The 19,136-nt window shown below is 32.7% G+C and overlaps 2 protein-coding genes across 2 annotated transcripts in view; one reads left to right on the top strand and one right to left on the bottom strand.

The window, feature by feature from the left end:
* The window catches only part of LOC111625711 (CUGBP Elav-like family member 4), a gene marked incomplete at its 5' end in the record, with an annotated part of 114,670 nt that extends 103,334 nt beyond the window's left edge, over positions 1 to 11,336 (top strand). The window contains one exon of the mRNA XM_023368930.1: positions 7,056 to 11,336. The remainder of the gene's footprint in view (positions 1 to 7,055) is intronic.
* A 4,134-nt stretch (positions 11,337 to 15,470) lies between these two features.
* On the bottom strand, positions 15,471 to 16,091 carry LOC111625718 (KRAB-A domain-containing protein 2-like). The gene has a single exon (XM_023368936.1). It carries the CDS (start codon positions 16,089 to 16,091, stop codon positions 15,471 to 15,473), a length of 621 nt encoding a protein of 206 aa, XP_023224704.1.
* Between the last annotated feature and the right edge of the window lie 3,045 nt (positions 16,092 to 19,136).

Here is a 19,136-nt window from a genome sequence, read left to right as displayed (position 1 = left end):
CCGTCCTAGTTGGCAAATTTCAAATGATGTGGCGCTACAATATATGGCTATGTCTTGGCTACTTTAATATTATTTTTACGTGTTTTAGCTGGCAACACTGGATCGACCATGAAAGGGAGCCAGTATTTAAACGAGGCTTAACTTTCTAATTTTTAACAATACAATAGCGATTATTATTATTTAAAAAAATTTTTGTTAGGCTTAACATCGATGAAAATTCAACGCAAAGTAGGTTAATAGCGATATACTAATATACTAATATACTAATTACATGGGATATAATAATATACTACACTAATAATAGATTTTTTCATACTTTTCGGTTATCCACCCTTTCAATTATCCGACCAACCCCAGTCCCCAATTAGGTCGGATAATCGAGGCTCTACTGTATTTACACAATCATTTATTAAGTAATAGCACTAGATCTAAAAAAAGATGCAAAAGTAAAAATAATATATATAAAAAAAAGCACAAAAACCACCTTAAGAGCAAGGCAAGTGCAGAAAATAATAAACATGAATATAATTGAAAAATATCATATTAGTAAAGCACTCTAAAACAAAGCATTTTAAATCAAGGTGAATATCTTGATTTAAAATGCTTTGTTTTAGACTGCTTATATGCATATGTAGCAAAATTGGTAATGAAATTTATTCTCACTTTTGGATTTGGAGAAAGGCCTCTTATAAGGTTTTCAAGGTCCGGGATACTAGAGTTATTCTCACTTTGGTTGTTTCCAGTATAATAAATGTCAAAAATGTTAGCAAATCTATCATTCCTGACATCATTGAGGAATGTGATTTGTCCTCCAAGAATCTTCAAAATACATTAATAAATTTGAAAGGAATTCTATAAATTAAAACCAATATTACCCCTGTTAAAATAACAGTTTATGAGATTTCCAGTTTACAAGTGGTTCTGCAAGATTATGCCTCTTAAACAAAGAATTACTATTCTTATAAAAATAACTAATATAATCCAAAACAGTGCTTAATTTCATCTTTCATCAATTGTGTAATTTAAAAGAAATTTTGATGTTAGAAGTTTTTATTAAATGCATATGTTTAAGGAATTATGTTTCCATTCTCAGTGAAAACTTTTCTATTGGTTTAACATAGAAATTTAAACTTAATAAATTTTTCTAATAGAATTGTTGAATGAAAATTATCCTAATTAATTTAATTTCAAATTAAATTTTTATACAGTCAAACCGTGGGTTTCGAACAAATTGATTCACAAACAGAATTTCAAACTCATAATTACACTGGTTGCCGAACAAGCTACTCGGCAAGAGTCCTCCACAGACGGTCAATTTCCTATACTTCCTATGTTAAAGAAAGTTGATGGCCCAACTAATTAATGACAGGACTACCTATTAAGAAGTTAGCAGTGCTGAGATTGCCTTGCATCATTAGAGGTCATAACACAAATCATTGATTGCATTTCTATTTAAATTAGATTTCAATGTGCATGTGGGAAAGATGCTACTTCTGTTTTTCAGTATGCATCACACTTGAATTTAAATCAAATTAATTAAAATTTTTAATAAAAACAGTGATAATTGACATTTATGTAATATAAATGGCATTCAAGAATTCATGTTTACAGGTGCTTAAGTCAAATTAAATAACAAAAATTTATTATTAAATATACAGGTATTATAATTTTTTTAATTATTTCTTATTATTTTGTACATAATTAGCATTTGGCATTATATCTAACAGATTTTGGAGGTCAGGAATGGATTAAATTAATCCATTTTATATTGCTTCTTATAGGAAAATTTGTTTTGGTTTTAGAACAACTTTTAGGAACAAATTATGTTCGAAAATTGAGATTTGAGTGTAAATTTATAAATGTAAAATTTCAAGTTCTTTCAAATGCCCAATCTTTTTCAACAATAACTAATTATTTTCATTACTTTTCTTAAGATCATTTTATATAGATATATAAAATATATATACAGTAGAGCATTGATTATCCAAATCAATTGGGGATTGAGAAAATCGATTCGGATAAATGTTTGGAAAATCGATTTTTCGGATAACTGATTATGTACAAAAAAATATATTAACCTATCCCATGTTGAAATTCGTTCAAATCCTGGCATGTCCTTAAGTACCCTCTCATGGTTGTGCCAGTGCTACCAGGTAAAAATACACACCAACAAAAATAACATTGGAGTAGCCCAAGACATAGCCAAAGATTGCAGCGCCATAGCACTAGCGGAAATTTAAATTTGCTGACTGGAAAGCTTTCGGTTAATTGACATTTTGGTTGATTGACATTCGAATAATTGATGCTCTACTGTATATCAATTGAATTTGTATTATATTCTAATATAATTTCATAGCTGCCAGAGTATAAAATATATATACAGAGAGTTAATGTTTGGTGTGAGATAAGCATTTTTTATGAAGCAACCTAGTGTTAGAAACAAAACTTAGTGGAGCAGTGTGTTGCAGAAAATTTACACACACCTGTATGGTAGGCAACCATCATCATGCCTGTACATTTACTTTCTCTGTCTCATTGTGTAAGTGTTTTGGGATAATGAATACTAGGTTCAGTCAGTGGCGTAGTGTAGTGGGGGTAGCAAAATTACCTTTTAGGGGATGGCAAAATTTCACAATAAATAATAATAATAATATCTTGTAAAAATTTGAACCATTTTATCCCATAGTCTTGTTGCACCTACAATTCAGACCGATTGAAATGAGCACAAAATAGTTCGGGAATAGACTCACCGTCCGGGTGAACTGTTAATTTCTCCCATGCACACAGCCTGTCGACCTTTTTTTTTTTTTCTGTACGATTCGTTTGTTTTCATATACACCTCCAATATTCAATGGAGCTATTTTGAACAGGTGGCTACACAAGGAAATTTTTATTACTTGTTCTTCTATTACAAAACTGAATTTTAGTCTTTTAAATTGAGATACCTAAATAATGGGACGGCGAAATTTTCTTTTGCCCCGGGTGGCTGACACCCACACTACTCCGCTGGGTTCAGTACATTTAGTACAGTAAAAAAACTTTATTGATTAATTTGTTATCACTACTAGGTGCATATGCAGACACTTGACAATTCTATCATCAACTTTTATTTGGGAATTTCTTATTTGCTGAGACGTTTTTCGGGCCCAACACATTTACTGATATTTTTCTTTTACAGTGGGTGATCAGTTAACGAACATAATCCGTTCCAAGACTTTGTTTGTTATCCGAATTGTTCGTTAACCGATTATCGATTTACCATAGGTTTTTTGGAAATTTGATTAATTCGTTCTGGAGACTCCAAAAAATAAAAAAATATATACGTTTTTATTTTCTGGATATTTTATTTTTATATTTTTTATGTATTACATTTATTTATATGTAATAGTAAAAATACATACATATGCAGTCTTGCATTTTTATTAGTCACGTTTTTTCCGTTTGTGGGGGTTAAAGAATCTGTCCAATGTCAATTGCTATTCTCTCTTCAAAGTTTTTCAGAAGCAACTAATAGCATTGTAATTGTAGATTACAATGCTATTGTTACTATTAGTAACTAAGCCTATTAACCTCAACCTGGTTTGGATGCCATTCTAATACCGTCATTCTGACATCATCCCACTTCTTCAAAAAAATGTTTAATAGCAGATATTGACATTAATTCTCTTTTTCAGAAGAAAACATATCTTGCCGAGTTTCTTGGTGTTCTTCATTCAAGAGTTCTTGGCGTTCTTCTGTCGTCAGATCAGTTTCAGATTCCATTATGAGCTCTTCAATGTTCTTTATTTCTCAGATATGATTTTTGTTACTCCTTAAACTGCTTGAGTCTTCTTGATAATACAGTATCTTTCTTAGATAAGATTGAACTGCGGTCTACTGTAGACCTGTTCAAGCCATACTGCCCAGCAACAACAGACATCAGACATCTGCCCACTCTCTACCTATGATATTATACTCTCACCTTTTGAAAATAAAGACCAATGCAAAACTTAACGAGTGCCTGCCCAACAGTCTCGTGAATACTATAAAATAATTGTTTCTGTCAGAAAAATAAAAGGCTGGAACTACAAGGGAGAGTTTCAAAGTTCGGAGGAATACTATCTGATCAGTATGTACTGGGTTGAGCGTTGATGTCAATGTCTCCCACGGTCTTAAAAGTTTTGAATTGTTGTCTGAAGACAAGGGAAGACCAATCGGTATTCATTATTTTACGTCACTTCTTGTGTTTGTTCTGTGATGTGTTCGTTATCCAATCATGTGTTCATTATCCGAAAATAAAAATCTTTTGCAAAAGTGTTCGTTATTTGATTTGTTTGTTAACCAATCACTCACTGTATTTACAATAAGTGTTCAAAGTAGAAACTGCCAACTTCCACTACACAGAGTCTGACAATAAACCATGTTTTGTCATACTCTATCAAAGAGTGTTTGTTGATCTCTGATAGTGGCAAAAGCTGAAATGATAAAGATGGAAATTCTTCCTTTGTTTTCATTGGTGTTTCATACATTATACTCTATATATCCCTAGAAGCAGTTGGGAGGTGGCATCTCCAAATTTTCTGCAGGTTGTAGCTTTGCTAATTTTTATTTTTCACCCTAAGTTGCTTCATAAAAAATGCTCATCTCATTGACCTATATACATTGAACTCTAACATCCTGTATATATATAACAATAAGACAATATACTACCATGTATGGACTTGGCCATATGCAGTTTCAGGTTTATGCTATTGGCAATCCAAAAAAAAAAAAGATAGAAATAGAAATTTGTAATTGCACACTAAATCCATGCCATTTTAAGGTGCTTGAAGTCTTGCAACACCTCACATATTCACACTCATTCTTGTTCTGGGAAATCATTACTCTGACTCATTTATTTGTTTTGCACTAAACTCTGGGATAAACATCAGTCTTTATCTGGAGTTCTTGCTTGCAACACATTGTGTTCATGGGATATTGGTGTTTCTCTTGTCTCATTTATGCTAATTGCTTTGCAAACATTGTTGCAAAATTCAAATGATGTGGTAACTCTAAGTCAAACAAATGCTGTAAAAGTTCCTACTTTAAAGAATAATCTTAAAATTTTAGATTTAGTTAGAAAAGAAAAAGTCTGCTTCCAAAAAGGTTTTAAAATTGTTTATTTGTGATATCATGCTATTTATTGTTAATATAGTGTTTATTTGCCTTATTTATATAAAAAAAATGTGCAATAGGTATGTTAGTATGAGAAATACTTAATAGTGAATGGATTCACTAACTCACTTAGATGAGAGGTCTTGGAACATATTTGTCACACATGACAGGGACTATATTGTACAAGGAATACCTGTATACTTACAGGAGTACAATATAGTGTTCTTACAACACAATTGCACTCTAACATAGTTTGAAAATTGAAGACATCCCCATATAAAACATCACAATTTTTAAGTGTAAACACCATACTGTGATATTATTTTTATTCAAGTAAGCATGTATGTTGTCTCATATTTGCCCATGGATTTTAGAATGTTGAAATTTTTAATATTGTTTCATGCCTTTTGCGTGGTTTTCTTTAATGAGAACTGATTACAATTTTTCTTCTTCCTTGTCCTAGCTCCTTATTCTAGATTTCCTATAAACCAGATATCACTGTCCTTGGTGATGTTGCACTAAATCAGTGTTTCTTATCACCCCATGTGGGCATTTTTCCATATTGGGGGGCGATTAGTAACAATTTATATTTTGGGGGACGAAAAACAATTTTCTAGGCAATATAGTAAAACATTATATTAAGAATAATTAGATATTTTATTTATTTGTTATATCATACAATAATTAAACAAATAACATTATACTAGTGACTAGTCTATTTAATGCAATACTAATTTTGCGTTAGCCTCGGCCCTTGGCATCGGAATTTCAAAGCTTGCAGCGGGGATTCACAGCGAATAACACTTAATTTAAATTTTGTTAATTATATCAAAATCTAATATGTATTCTGAGTAAATGAATGTTTATTTGATAATTAAATACTTTCTAAAAAATTGAATTAATAAACCCAACAAAATTGTTTTCAAAGTGAAGGGGGCAATACTACATAATGGTTTTATTGAAGGGGATGATGATTCATTAGAGGTTGAGAAACACTGCTCTAAATGAACCCAAAGACTATAACTGTGTTTTGTTTTTATAGATTAAATTAAAAGTAACTACATAAAAATATTAAATTTTTAAAGATATCTTAGGTAAATGCCAGCAAATGAAAATATCAGATTTTATGAAAAAAGTAGAGAAAAATCAAGATTTTGCTGATACTTCAGATTAAGGACAACAGGAAAGTTCAGAAGATAATGATATTTTGTCAAAAAGAAAACATCTTTGTTTAATGGTGTTTAGCAATGAGTAAAAAATTATTAATGTACAGTACAATACATTTGATTGTGATTGTTAGTTAATTATTGATTGTTTTAATAAACATATTTCTCTTAATTACAAAAAGGAATTGTGTACTTTTGCTATCTTTTGGATCCTTACCCTAAGTTTCATACAGTACAGATTTGCCTAACATGGCATGTTTTTGAAACCCAACTACCATGTTATACAGAGGATATCTGTACAGTTTGAGTCAAAAGTCCCTTGAACCCTTTTATTCCAAAAGTACTGAAGGTATATTAATTTTGTTTATATTAACAAAAGTACATAGGAAGTCATGAATGGAGAATCAGATGAGACCTTTTTACTGACCATAAATCATTTTCAAGATAAACAAAATAGGTTTCATCTGATATGAATTTAAGAACTAATGTTCACAAATATAAACAAATACCTTCTAATTGATTTACAAGATATTTTAAGGAGTATACATTGTATACAAATTCAATCCTACACATAAACATTAGCTTTTACTTATAAAAAATTAATAATATCCTTTAATCTTTTATAGTATTTTTTTAGAGTTTTCTAATGATCACATGCTTAGAAATTTATATTAATTTAATGTATTGTATTGAAATAACAAAATATTTATTTTATTATAAAATATTTGTTATATCAACTTCTTTTTTATTTTCCAGAAACCACAGAATAAGTGGACAATGGGGAACAAGTTCATGCCTTGAGTTACCAGCTACAGAGATATTAAACCCCAATTATCCATTGCCTTGTCTAGTTGCAAGGATAAGACCCATAAACCTGAGCTTTATTCCAGAATATTTATTGAACTTGTTGTGTAGATATTCCAAATAGTTAAGAAGCTCCAGCACTTTATTATTATTATTATTCCAGATATTACTTTTTGCTAATGTCATTTGAACATTCTGTTAAAACCATTTTATGACTCATAGGTTTTATGACTTTTGCACTACATCTTCCCCATGTGATTTTTGAATGTGGTCTGGCAGGTTTTGTAAAAAGTTAGAAATGATAGATGAATTGCATAAGCATTTTTGTGCTTAGAAAAATATAGAGATATTCCTGCTGATATGACCTCAGTAATAAGTGCCAGATCCAGAGCCTTCCATTTATGGGATTGAGCCTACTGGCAGCCTTTCGGTTCTAGTTTTGACTAGAATAATTATGTGCATATCTCCTGCCAGCATTTTATGTTTTAAAAACTAAGTAGGAGATAATTGCACTGATTTAACTGTTACATAAAGTTTGAGAATATAATAGCATTTGAGTTTTGTTGCATGTTAACTTGATCAAAGTTATCTCTCAAGAAACAGCCAAAAAAAGAAGAAAAAGAAAACACTGTGCTAGACAGTGTCTGTACAGAAATTGCCATGTATATATATATATATATATATAAATTGTCGGTCTTTCTCTCCATTTAGAAAAGTACTTTTCTTTCAATGCATTCTGCAATATTTCTAATATAGCCATTTTTCATTGAAGAATTATATATAATGAAAAAATGAAATTTCCATAATTAACAATTGATGACATTGAAAATATAAAGTAAGAGCTGGTATGATCACTTTGTTTAGCAAACTATTTGATGATCATATAGGTCCTTAAATTAGCAGATTTTCAGCTTTTCATCTGAAAATTTTGCAGTTTGTCTTAATTATCCTCACATTATAGGAAAAATATAATGTAATTATTAAAGCCCTTCCATTAAAATAACATATATGCATTAAAATAACATATGCATTAACATCAGGCACTTTATAAATATTAGTTTAGGCTATTTATTTATAAGTGAATAGAAATAATTTATTCCAATTTGAATTTTTAGAAAACATTTTCCTCTGTAGTTCTTATTTAATTTTATACCATTTCAAGAAATTGTCCTTATAACTTTGCACTGGCTAACTCATCATCTTTGTATGTTCAACAGTAATTAAGAAATTTAAGAAAATTTAATTCTTCAGGCAAGATAGTAGAATATTTTGTGGTGACCAAGGCATGCACTATGAATATATTCATGAAAAGAAAAATGCATCTGAATCAGAAATGCCAAATCACAATATGTTTCTATTAGTTATTATTTAAAATTTCCATCACCTAAGAAATCAAGCAACAGCTGGTTGCTTGAAAAAAAAATCAATATTTGAGTATTATTAGCCAACTGTACTTATTACAGCTTGACTACTACAGTATTACTGTACTTTTAACGAGCTTAACTACCCAGTATGTATACATAGTGAACAATACATGGTGAAATTTACTAGGAATGCTTTAATGGTATGTAGTATCCAGAATACTATTTTTACCCGAGCAAGATAGAGCAAATTGCTGCCTCCTTTGTGATTTATTTTGTGAAATTTCCTTGAACACACTTTCTGTAGTGTGTGGTGTCCTAATTGTGTCTTGACAATGGATCTTGCCAGAGATGACATATTTTCGACATCACCAATTGTATAAATGAAAAGAAAATTTAGTCTACGAAGTAGCCAACTGCATTAAAGAAGATGTTAACATTCCACTACCTACGTACTTAACCACCCTCTGTCATTTTGTTCCATGTTTGTGCAATGTTTGTCAGCATTATTATTTGTTACATTCAAGTCCATAAACCTGCCACCATTCACTCAATAGCAGGTATGGAAGAAAGGGAAATTTAAATTTTAAGTTAAAGGTTTTGCAGTTCAATGCTCACTTTAAGAATGGTTATATATATATATAAATATAAATATATATAGCTCAGTATGATATCTGAGATTGATTTAGAAGCATTTGCTGACTTTCGTAGACTGTTACTACCCATATTGAAGGGGGTTTAAACAAAACAGCACATTTTAAAAAAAAATGTTTTCTACACTGAAATTGTGTAATATTGACTACAATGTTGTGCTTGTACAGGTCTTGTAGTTGCAATGAGATCTTCATATATACTGTATTATAATAAATGTGTCCAACTTCCAAATAGTTCTTTTTGGATAATAAATAAATAAATAAAAATCTCGAAAAATAATAAGCTGAAATTTTTCAAAAAGGCTTTTGTATATTTGAATTATTGGAATTTAATTTGCTAATATATATTTGGTTTCAATGTAAAGAAGATCTCAGGGCATACACAAGGCATAGTTTCAGCTCATAAGTGAGATAAGAAAATGGAACATTTAAGAATGTTTTTATAATCTACATTAAATTTAGTAGTGTGTCATCCTCATTGAAAGATATGGGTTGATTGAGATCTTTATCAAGTGCTTCAAACTGGATGCCAACTCGATAAATGAAGAGTTACAATTGAGCTGAAGGGATACCAAGTTGGATCCGTCGCATTTAAATTCTGCTTATCCACGTTAAAAGAATTTTGTACATAGACTTAAGAGAATACTTATTTCTAATTATTCTGTAGCATAATTTCTGCACATATTACATTTTCGGCTAACAATACAAGCGAAGTTCAATTTAAATATCTTAAGTTATATAAATATAGCTCCTATTTAAAAAGTTAGTCATGCCATCTTAGGGGAAAAAGCACATCAAGATAATTAGATCGCGAGAAATTATATACTTACCTCGGTTTAGGAAAAATATTTAGGTCACAATAACGTAGTTTTATGCTAATATTTCATCCTTAGATGAATCATAATCGATAGAAAGCGAACTGGAGAATTGGTGACCAAATTAGTCCATACTTATCATCTCAGTTATTACATACTTTCTATAATCTTAGTGCTCACAAGAAACGTGATTTTGAGAAAAACGTTTTATAAATCGTACTTTGTATATCACCCTATCAAATAATACCATCCTTTATTTGAAACCATAAAAAATTAACGGTTTATTCGTATGTTTATATCAGCTCGGAAATTGTTTTGGAAACTACAAAAAAAATAACTAATGCATGGAAATGGATTGGTAAATCCTAAATACTATGTAAAGTATCCATAAAAGAAATATTTGTAATGACTGCATCATCTACACTTTCATCATCATTGTTTTTTTTTTAATTACCGTGGACTGGTTACGGTTCAAACTGTTCTCCAGCTCGTGGTAGGAATGGAGTAGTAGTTTAAATAATCATTAACCATGAGTCGTATTTGTATAAGAATGAATAATGTTGTAAAATATTTAAAAAAAAATCACGGCATCCGTTTGCGATGGTTGATACCACTTATTATAAAAGTTATTACTGATGATAAAATAAATTTTTAAATACTGTTCTAGTTTATGATTTTTGATATATGTTGTATCTATAAAACTGAGCTTGTGCACATAGATACTGTATTTATTTTCGATGTGTTTTGATAAGGGTATGAATTGTATCCTTAATGTTGACTAGATTAATACCGAAGTAAAGTATTATAAACAGTGTTAAAAGACGTGCAAAAAGAAGACATTTTTGTAATGTTATTTATTTATTTATTTATTGAATTTTGTCTCCTTTTTTAATGTCTTTTCCAAAGTTTCTTATTATAAGTACCTGATTCGGGCAGTGATGTATCTTATCGGAGATTAAAATGGTACAAGAGAAGCCTGAATAGCGTACCATGTACATAGCATATCAAACAATTTAGCAGATGTAGATCGGCATTCTGCTGCTGTTTTGCGAACTAGATTCAATTTTAACTGAGAAAATTACGTTGATATTTTGTTTCTGTTTAAGAAAAAGTCCATTCTTCCTTTTTCTCAAGAAATTTACTTTTGTGTGCATGAAAATGGCCTTTTTGAAATCGAATCCGCTCGACAACCTCTGCTCGAGAGTGGAACACAGCAGAATGCCTGATAGGTCCTTCTACAAAACTTGTGATTAAAAAATAAAAATCCAGTTGGAAGAATTTCACAAATTGAAATTGGTAAACACATGGACACTGTATTTAGCATATTCTGTCAGATTCGTTATATCATTCTTGTACCGTAATGTTTATCTTCTAAGGAATAAAACTGCAGCCTTGGAATACAAATGCTTTGTTGTTTATTCATTTTTTCAACATGTACAGTACATTGATTATCTACACAACTAAAAATCAGTTCATAATTATAAAACATACTTTAAACTAGATATTATTTTAAATAACTATTTTATGCTTAATAAGATTAAAAATCGATTTTAAGGTTTAGATTTATCACCCGAAAAAATCATATTCCATTTTTCTTATCGCTGCGTGTAAAGTTTCAAAACCATTTAAAAGACAAAGGTCTCTATTAGTATTTCACAAAAATAATTTATTGCATTCGTTCCATCACGTGATTATATATGTTATTCACTAGTTAATTATTTAAGATTTATGCAGAATTTAATTAATTAATTAAATTGGCAATTTCCGAGAATGTTTTAAACTTTTTAATGAATAATGATAATAGATCTCTAACTTAAGAAATTAAAATAAGATTTTAATGCCTAAGAATTAATTTCAAGAAAATAATTCAATTTCTTCGGTAAGTTTTAAAAATAAACTATGTTATTAAAGCGGGGTGACGGTCACATGATCGTGATTGAATAGTTTGTGCCCGACATCTTACCGAGATGGTTCCAGACGCGCGATATGAAAATAGAAGCATTTTGGTTTAACGAAGATCGTTCGCGGTGATATGAAAGAAATGAGTGGTCGAAATAAAATAAGCACTTCGTATTTACACGTTATATCGAAAGAGGTGACAATGGTATTTGAATTACTATTATTTCTAGAAATAATTTATGTAATTTAAAAAAGAAAACAAGAGATCCCGTGTAAAACTTGGATCTGATGAATGACATCCACCGAATAACTATAAGTATTTAGTTGGCGGCTTCAGTATTAAAATTAAACGCCACTGGCCAATTGTAATGTCGCATTAAATCCTGTGTGCTCCAGTAATCATTGGTCAATGGTATACTAAAGATTTAATCTTGGATAGTCGAGTTGAACAATAAAATTTTTAATGAGAACTGAATAAAATTCTTACCTTATGTAACCATTAATTCATAAGTAATATACAAATAGAACATAGGACACAATATAAATAATAATACAGTAGAGTCTCGATAACCCGGCAGTCCGGATAACTCGGCCACACCCTGGCAGGGCAAAAAAATTTTTAGTTAATTAATTTTCATTATAGACAGCTTTATGCCTCATAAAGTATTTTTCTGAGGTCTGTCTTATCAGGTAAATTACTGTACACAGTGTATTCATTAATTTTCATTTTCATGTAGTAAAGGCTCTATGCCTTCATAAAGGACATACTTTTCCTTTGTTTAAGGGTATTTGGGCAGTTTATTCTCTGTTGTATTCTCAAGTAAACAATACATACAAGTACAGTACAGTATTTTCTGAGGAAACACTCGTACTTCTTTTTTTTTAACCCCATTCCCGATAACCTGGCATTTTCACAAACTCGGCCACCCTTCGGTCCACATTAGGCCGAGTTTTCGAGGTTCTACTGTAATAATAAAATATAATTTTGATTAGGAAAATATTTTTGGAAAGTTTACTAGTGTTTTTTCACCTTTTCCTTTGGTGGTGCCATGCCCCTTGACCCATTCCTTGGGTTCGACAGCCCGATAACCGAACGGTCAAGGAGGCAGTCTACCGCTCTTGGGTAGCCAATCCAGAGGTCCGCTTTCACACAAAGGAGGGAGGTAGAAAGTAAGGAGGACACGTGTCCAAACGGACGACAAACACAAAGAAAACCCGATACAGAGTGACATAATAAAACTTACGCTAAGTACAGTACAAAGAATATTAACTATACAAATAATATTCACATACATTACTAACAACAACCAATAAGTGGCGAAGCACTACACCATTCTGCAACCAAAAAGAGAGTCCATTTTTCAGGCCCATCACTGGTTCGGACAGGCCAACAACGGGGCGAGGAACGAATGTTTCTGGAACCATTCATGAAAAATTCCTAAATTTCGTCTAGTGTATTTGGTTATGGCAACGCAACACACATAGGAGATCTGAAGGAGAATGCCTCCCAAGAGGTCTTTTAAGGGAAATTGGTCCCTATTTAGGTATTACTAACGAGGTGAAACCGCAGCCAGCTCGTTGGCTAAGCGCAAACCCACGACGAACTAACAGTGTTTAGTGGTTTTATCCACTCGGCCTGGTGGTCCCCTAAAATTCGTAATATTTGAAAGCATTTACCATTAGCAAATGATATCAAATATTTCTGATACATTAACATCAATGCCACAGTAGTACCTGAGTCGATAGATATACTGGTCCTTGAGCTATGCATTAAAATAGAATTAATATGTCAGGTAGCCAACAGCTGGCGCTACAGTCGTATTACGGCGAGAGGTTGTTGGTTTATCTATTTGGATAGGCAGTTTTACCGTCTTCAAGCATTTTTGTAACTTTTTTTTTCCACTGTTCTGTCAAAAAAAATTATTCATAATTACATTTTCTAATTTTATATCATGTATAAAGAAAGAAAAAGTATATTTGGTTTATAAAAAAAATTTAATAACATGATAATTTTAAATTACAGATGAGGATGTGGATAAATTGAAAATAATTATATTTTCGATGTAATTTATCAAGATTTCTCAATATCAATAGATAATATCTCAAATACTATAGTAGAGATAACAGAGACTTATCGCACTGCTACTGGTAACATAAAAATGACACTTCTATCATCAGAATGCAATCTATGATTTTAATGTTACCAGTAGCTTTGTGATAAGTCTCTGTTATCTCTACTATAGTATTCGAGATATTAGTTTCAACAATTTTCAAGACAAGAAGCTCTTTTATAATGTTTAAAACTGTTATATTGCTATATATTGTGAATGAAAGTTTTGTACATAATGTTCTGTGTATAATATATCTGTTTAATAAATAGGTAATGGTAAAATAAGTAAGCTAATCAGTAATCACAGTATTTTTTCTAATCATTTGGTATTCATGTTATTTAATAAAAGTAAAAAAGGATTTTACTTGTTACAACATGGAGAGCTATCATGGCATTTAGAATTACAAAGTAATCCTGATGACTTGCAAGCGCACTTCTTCATTATGTATTTTTTTAGGCAGTTGCATTTCTTGAAACCTTGTCCTCTGGTCAAAGACAATTTTGCGACAACTTCTCGAAGACTCACTTCTTTATCTTTAACAACTTCTTCTATCTTGATAAAGTCTTCAGGGCATAAGGTAAATTGATTTTGTGTATAAAGCTGCTTTAGTACTCCAATTTTGGTACCTAGTTGATAAAACTCGTTGTCCTTTACATCTACTACAATTGCAATAACGTTTTTCGGTCGGTTTTAGATGAAATTGCCTGAAATTGAATGATATTCATTCAATTTCAGGCAATTTCAGTCATGATATTCATTCAATTTCAGGCAATTTCAGTCATACATTTTGGCCAATTTTCACATTTGGATATTTATCAACAGACTTGGCTTTCATTTTTTTTCAGTTTGTTTCTCCAAACTCAATTTTGCATTGTTTCTTATAGTCACTATAGATTCTATTTTTTTTGGTATTGGCTCTATAGTTACAAGATCTTCCTGAGACTCAGTCATGTTTTCTGTCTCTGAATCGGTATTTCTCTGCTTCACCTTCATCTCAGTAATAATCATTTCATCTTCTTCTGTTTTATCGTTGACAGTTCTATTGTCTATATCCCCTTCTGACTCATTTTCAACGATGCTTTCTTCCTTGTCTTGTTCGATTGCATTTTCGATGTCATTATTTTGTTCCATATTGTCACGCAAATGCAACAACTTCTCTAAATATTCTTCAAATCTTATAACTCTAATCATATCACTAGGGATTGCTGAAGTTTCAAGGCCCATTTTCATTGGACAAACAAACATTGCTTTGTAGAGGGGACATTTGATTCCCTCGTGATATGCTCTATTTTTCATCGCCTGGATGAATCTTAAACCCTCTGACCACTTTGATAACTGATTGGTTTCCATCCACGTACTCAACATATTTTCTGTCTTGATTAGCACGCTCCACTGATCCTTGATTTTGGCTGTCTTGCCTTTCCATGTACGATTTTTACATCCAGCCACATGGAACATAAATTCTCAATAACTTGGTTAGAGAATTCTCGACCATTATCGGAATGAAGATGGTATGCAAAACCGACCATTATCGGAATAGATGGTATGCAACTTTTACGGAGCGTTTAGTTTGAAACGCACGAAGGATCACAGATTTGGTAAGATGGTCTTGGTAAACTAAAATGAATTTATAATTTCCATCTGAGGTAGTTTGTAGATCTATTAGATCAACCTGACAGCGTGAGTTCATTTCACTGTGAAGTATAGGTCTGACGACAATGTCCTTTTTCAAAGTCTTCTGTTTCTTTTGGCAAGATTGACATAGCTTCAAATATGTCATAGTAGCCTCAACTATTACATTTTTATGCTTGCGGTTACATTCCTTAAGCATCCGTGTTCTCCCACCGTGGCTAACAGCAACATGCGTTTCTTCGAGAATGTTGAATAAATCCTTGTAACAAATGTAATATCTTATTTCTCCATTCTCCTCCTTCATAGGCGTAATTAGTTTTTCTTCGCCGCCTATAGTCAAAATGTCGTAACGCTTTATACGCCTGTAATGAACAGATAGTTTCGTTTTCATGTTCTTTGCATCTTTTATTTCCTCCAAACACTTTGCGTGTTTGTCCCTATTGAGATAAAAGTTATTATCTTTCTTGCTTGCCACGGGCTCGTCCATTCTTTCATAAAATCTCCGTTTCACACTCATCTTGATTCATAAATAACTTTTAGTCAGCGAAATGCCAAACAGGATTAGGGTTAACGTGTCGTTCTAACGTGTCAAACGATGGAATGCGGCGAGCGAAGGCGGCGGTGCGGGTAGCGGGGACTATTTTTTCAACATTTACCATGTCTCTGAGTTAAAACCTAAGATATACCGAGTAAATGCTGGTAAAAGTTCGAAATTAACGATGATCACAGACAGTGCCGGCCCGAGGCAAGTTTTAGGATGGAGTGAGATCCTATTATGGCGCCCCCTTGGTCAGTAGCGTAGCGAACATAACTGGCGCTCGAGGTACGACACTTTATTGGCGCCCCCCTACAGAAACACATATAGTTTGTCTTGGAGAACATTTGGGCGCCCCTCTGCGAGTGGCGCCCGGTGCTTGATACACCCCCTTGCTACGCCACTGCCCTTGGTTGCCCCAAATTTATACCCTTTAATTTTCTTTACCACTGAGGCGCCCCCTAGGACTTAGCGCCTGGAGCGGCTGCTCCTTTCGCCCTATGGTAGGGCCGGCTCTGATCACAGATCCTTTCGGACTTTTACCAAAAAGATTTTGCAAATCTTAGGTTTTACTGGAAGATCTTAGGATTTACCATAGTTCGAGCATTTACAGTAACATAGTTATTAGACACAGACTTAATAGATTATTGTGTTGTATTGATTACTATATTGTGTTATTGTACTGCTTATTTTGTTTTATAATAAATGTATTTAATAAATTTGCGTTTCTTTTCTAATAATGTAATATTCTCAGTGTTAAATAGTGAAAATTTTAAATTAACTTACGCTTGTTATGATACAGTAAATAATTTGTTTTAATCTATTAAATAAAACATTTTATTTAATTTTTAACACTTGGAAATTATATTAAAGTTTTATAGACAAGTAATACTTTTAAATTTATTAATGTATAATTTATACAATAATTTAGCAAATCGGTTCCTATATTTATGTTATTTTGAAAGAATTTTTTAAAATAAGCAAAATCTATTTAGTGTATATCCCAGTAATTGTATATAGATCTATGTGTTTAATTGAAGTAAGAAAAGACAAATTAGTGTTTATATATCTCGATAAACAAAGCATACCGTAAGAAAGTAGATTGTTTATTATCATCTTATTTCTTTCAAATTATATTAAAATGGTTTAAGTGAAAAATGTGAAAATAATTTTTAAAAAATATCGTTCGTTCATATATAATTAAAGTAATTTTTTTATAAATTTAAAAATGGATTGTTATGGCTTAAATTTTGAATTGAATAAAACAAATCATAGCTTCTTTCCAAATTTTTTGTGTTAACATTTGTTGATTCTTCTTGGTTACGACTTTGTTAGAGGCGCTACGGTTGGTCTCAGCCAATGTGTTCCTGCAACTAAAAGCTTGTAAACTTACGCCGCGAAGCGATTGCAGCGCTCGAAATGTCAGAAACATCAATACAGTATTTACGACGCCACTTCCGTAGCATTAGATAGCATTAGAGCTATTGGCAGCTCAAGGACATATCTATCAACTAGAAACTCTCCGCCAGTGCTTATCTATGAAAGGCCTCAAGGTCTCATTTACGTTGGTTAGGGGCAACTCTGGTATTGGGGAGAATGAGAGGGCTGACCTTCTTGCAAAGTTTTGTTTGTTAAGTTATGGCAACGCAACACTTGGGCGATCTGTCTAGGGCAGGGGTCGGCAACCTTTTGAGTCGGAAGAGCCAAAAATTACAATTTATAAATTTTCAAAGTTTTTAAAGAGCCACAAAATTTTTTCTTGCCAACAATAAATAGTACTCGCATAAATAAAGTTTTTTGAAAAAAAAACTAATCTATTTATTCAGAATTGTCTTGCGTCGAAAGCGAAATAAACCTCATAGAAACATCCGACGACGGCGTCATTCGAGAGCTTCCGACGGACTGAGGACAGTGACGACGCGTGTCACGGGGGAGGGGTGCGATGAAAAGCGAGTACAAGTGGCTGAGAGATAGAATCGGTGCCGAATCCTCGTTAATCGATTCAGAACGATTTTTAAATGTTTTTTTTTTTTTTGATAAAATAAATAATATTTGCGTATGGAACTAAAGAGCCGCAGCTTCACATCTAAAGAGTCGCATGTGGCTCGCGAGCCGCAGGTTGCCGACCCCTGGTCTAGGGGATACCTTCCGGAAGGTCTTTTTAAGGGAAACTGGCCCCTATTTAGGCTTTACAGACGTGAAGAAAACCCGGAAAACTCCACGTGGCCAGCCCGTCCGAGCGAGGCCCGAACCCAAAATCGAACTCCCAGTGTTATTCTACGAAGATCGCTTGGTCACTGGTGGGCCCTCTTCTTGCAAAGAGGGCTGCACGATCATCGACGGAACCAGTGTTTGGGGAGCTCCCCAGCTGCTGGCTTTATGAGGAACTTAAAAAACTTACCATCTCGGACTGGCAAGCCAGATGGAACAGCGACACTACGGGAAGAACTACCCATGGTTTCCCGCCGGACATTGCAAGTAAGCAAAAGATAGACTACTTCACCCCTGATTTTCACCTATCCCAAATCCTTACGGGGCAGGGGAATTTCCGTGCCTACCTAAGAAGATTTCTCCACAAAGGAGATAGAATATGTGACTGTGTTCGGGTGAAGACGAAGATCCCCACCACATAATCTTCAGGTTCCCAGTGTCCTAAACTGGGACAATGGGAACCTGAAGATTATGTGGTGGGGATATTCGTCTCCGAAGACCTTCACCGAAACATTGTATAGATGTGCCTCTAGTGGCCCTGTGCCCAAAGGGCCATGCGCGGACTTATTCTCTGTATATATTTTGACCATACTGTTTCCTGTAGGCTACGCTTCATGTGGTTGTAGTTAAAGTATACTCAATAAATGAAACCTGACGGCGCCATGGTTCCCATTTCACTTTCCTATCATTCTTTTTCTTTCGTCTCACTTCCTCTAAAACTCTTCATCCTTCTTTTTCAAAGGCTATGCCGTAAAGTTCGGCCTTCTAACACTTTTAATCATATCATATCATATCATATATCGAGACTCTGGTAAT

This window comes from Centruroides sculpturatus, unplaced genomic scaffold (assembly GCF_000671375.1).
Source record: "Centruroides sculpturatus isolate CEXI.00-Female unplaced genomic scaffold, Cexi_2.0 scaffold78, whole genome shotgun sequence".
Taxonomy (NCBI): Eukaryota; Metazoa; Arthropoda; class Arachnida; order Scorpiones; family Buthidae; genus Centruroides; species Centruroides sculpturatus.
The sequence above is the reverse complement of the archived record's forward strand: the minus strand, read 5'-3'. Positions and strand labels throughout refer to the sequence as shown.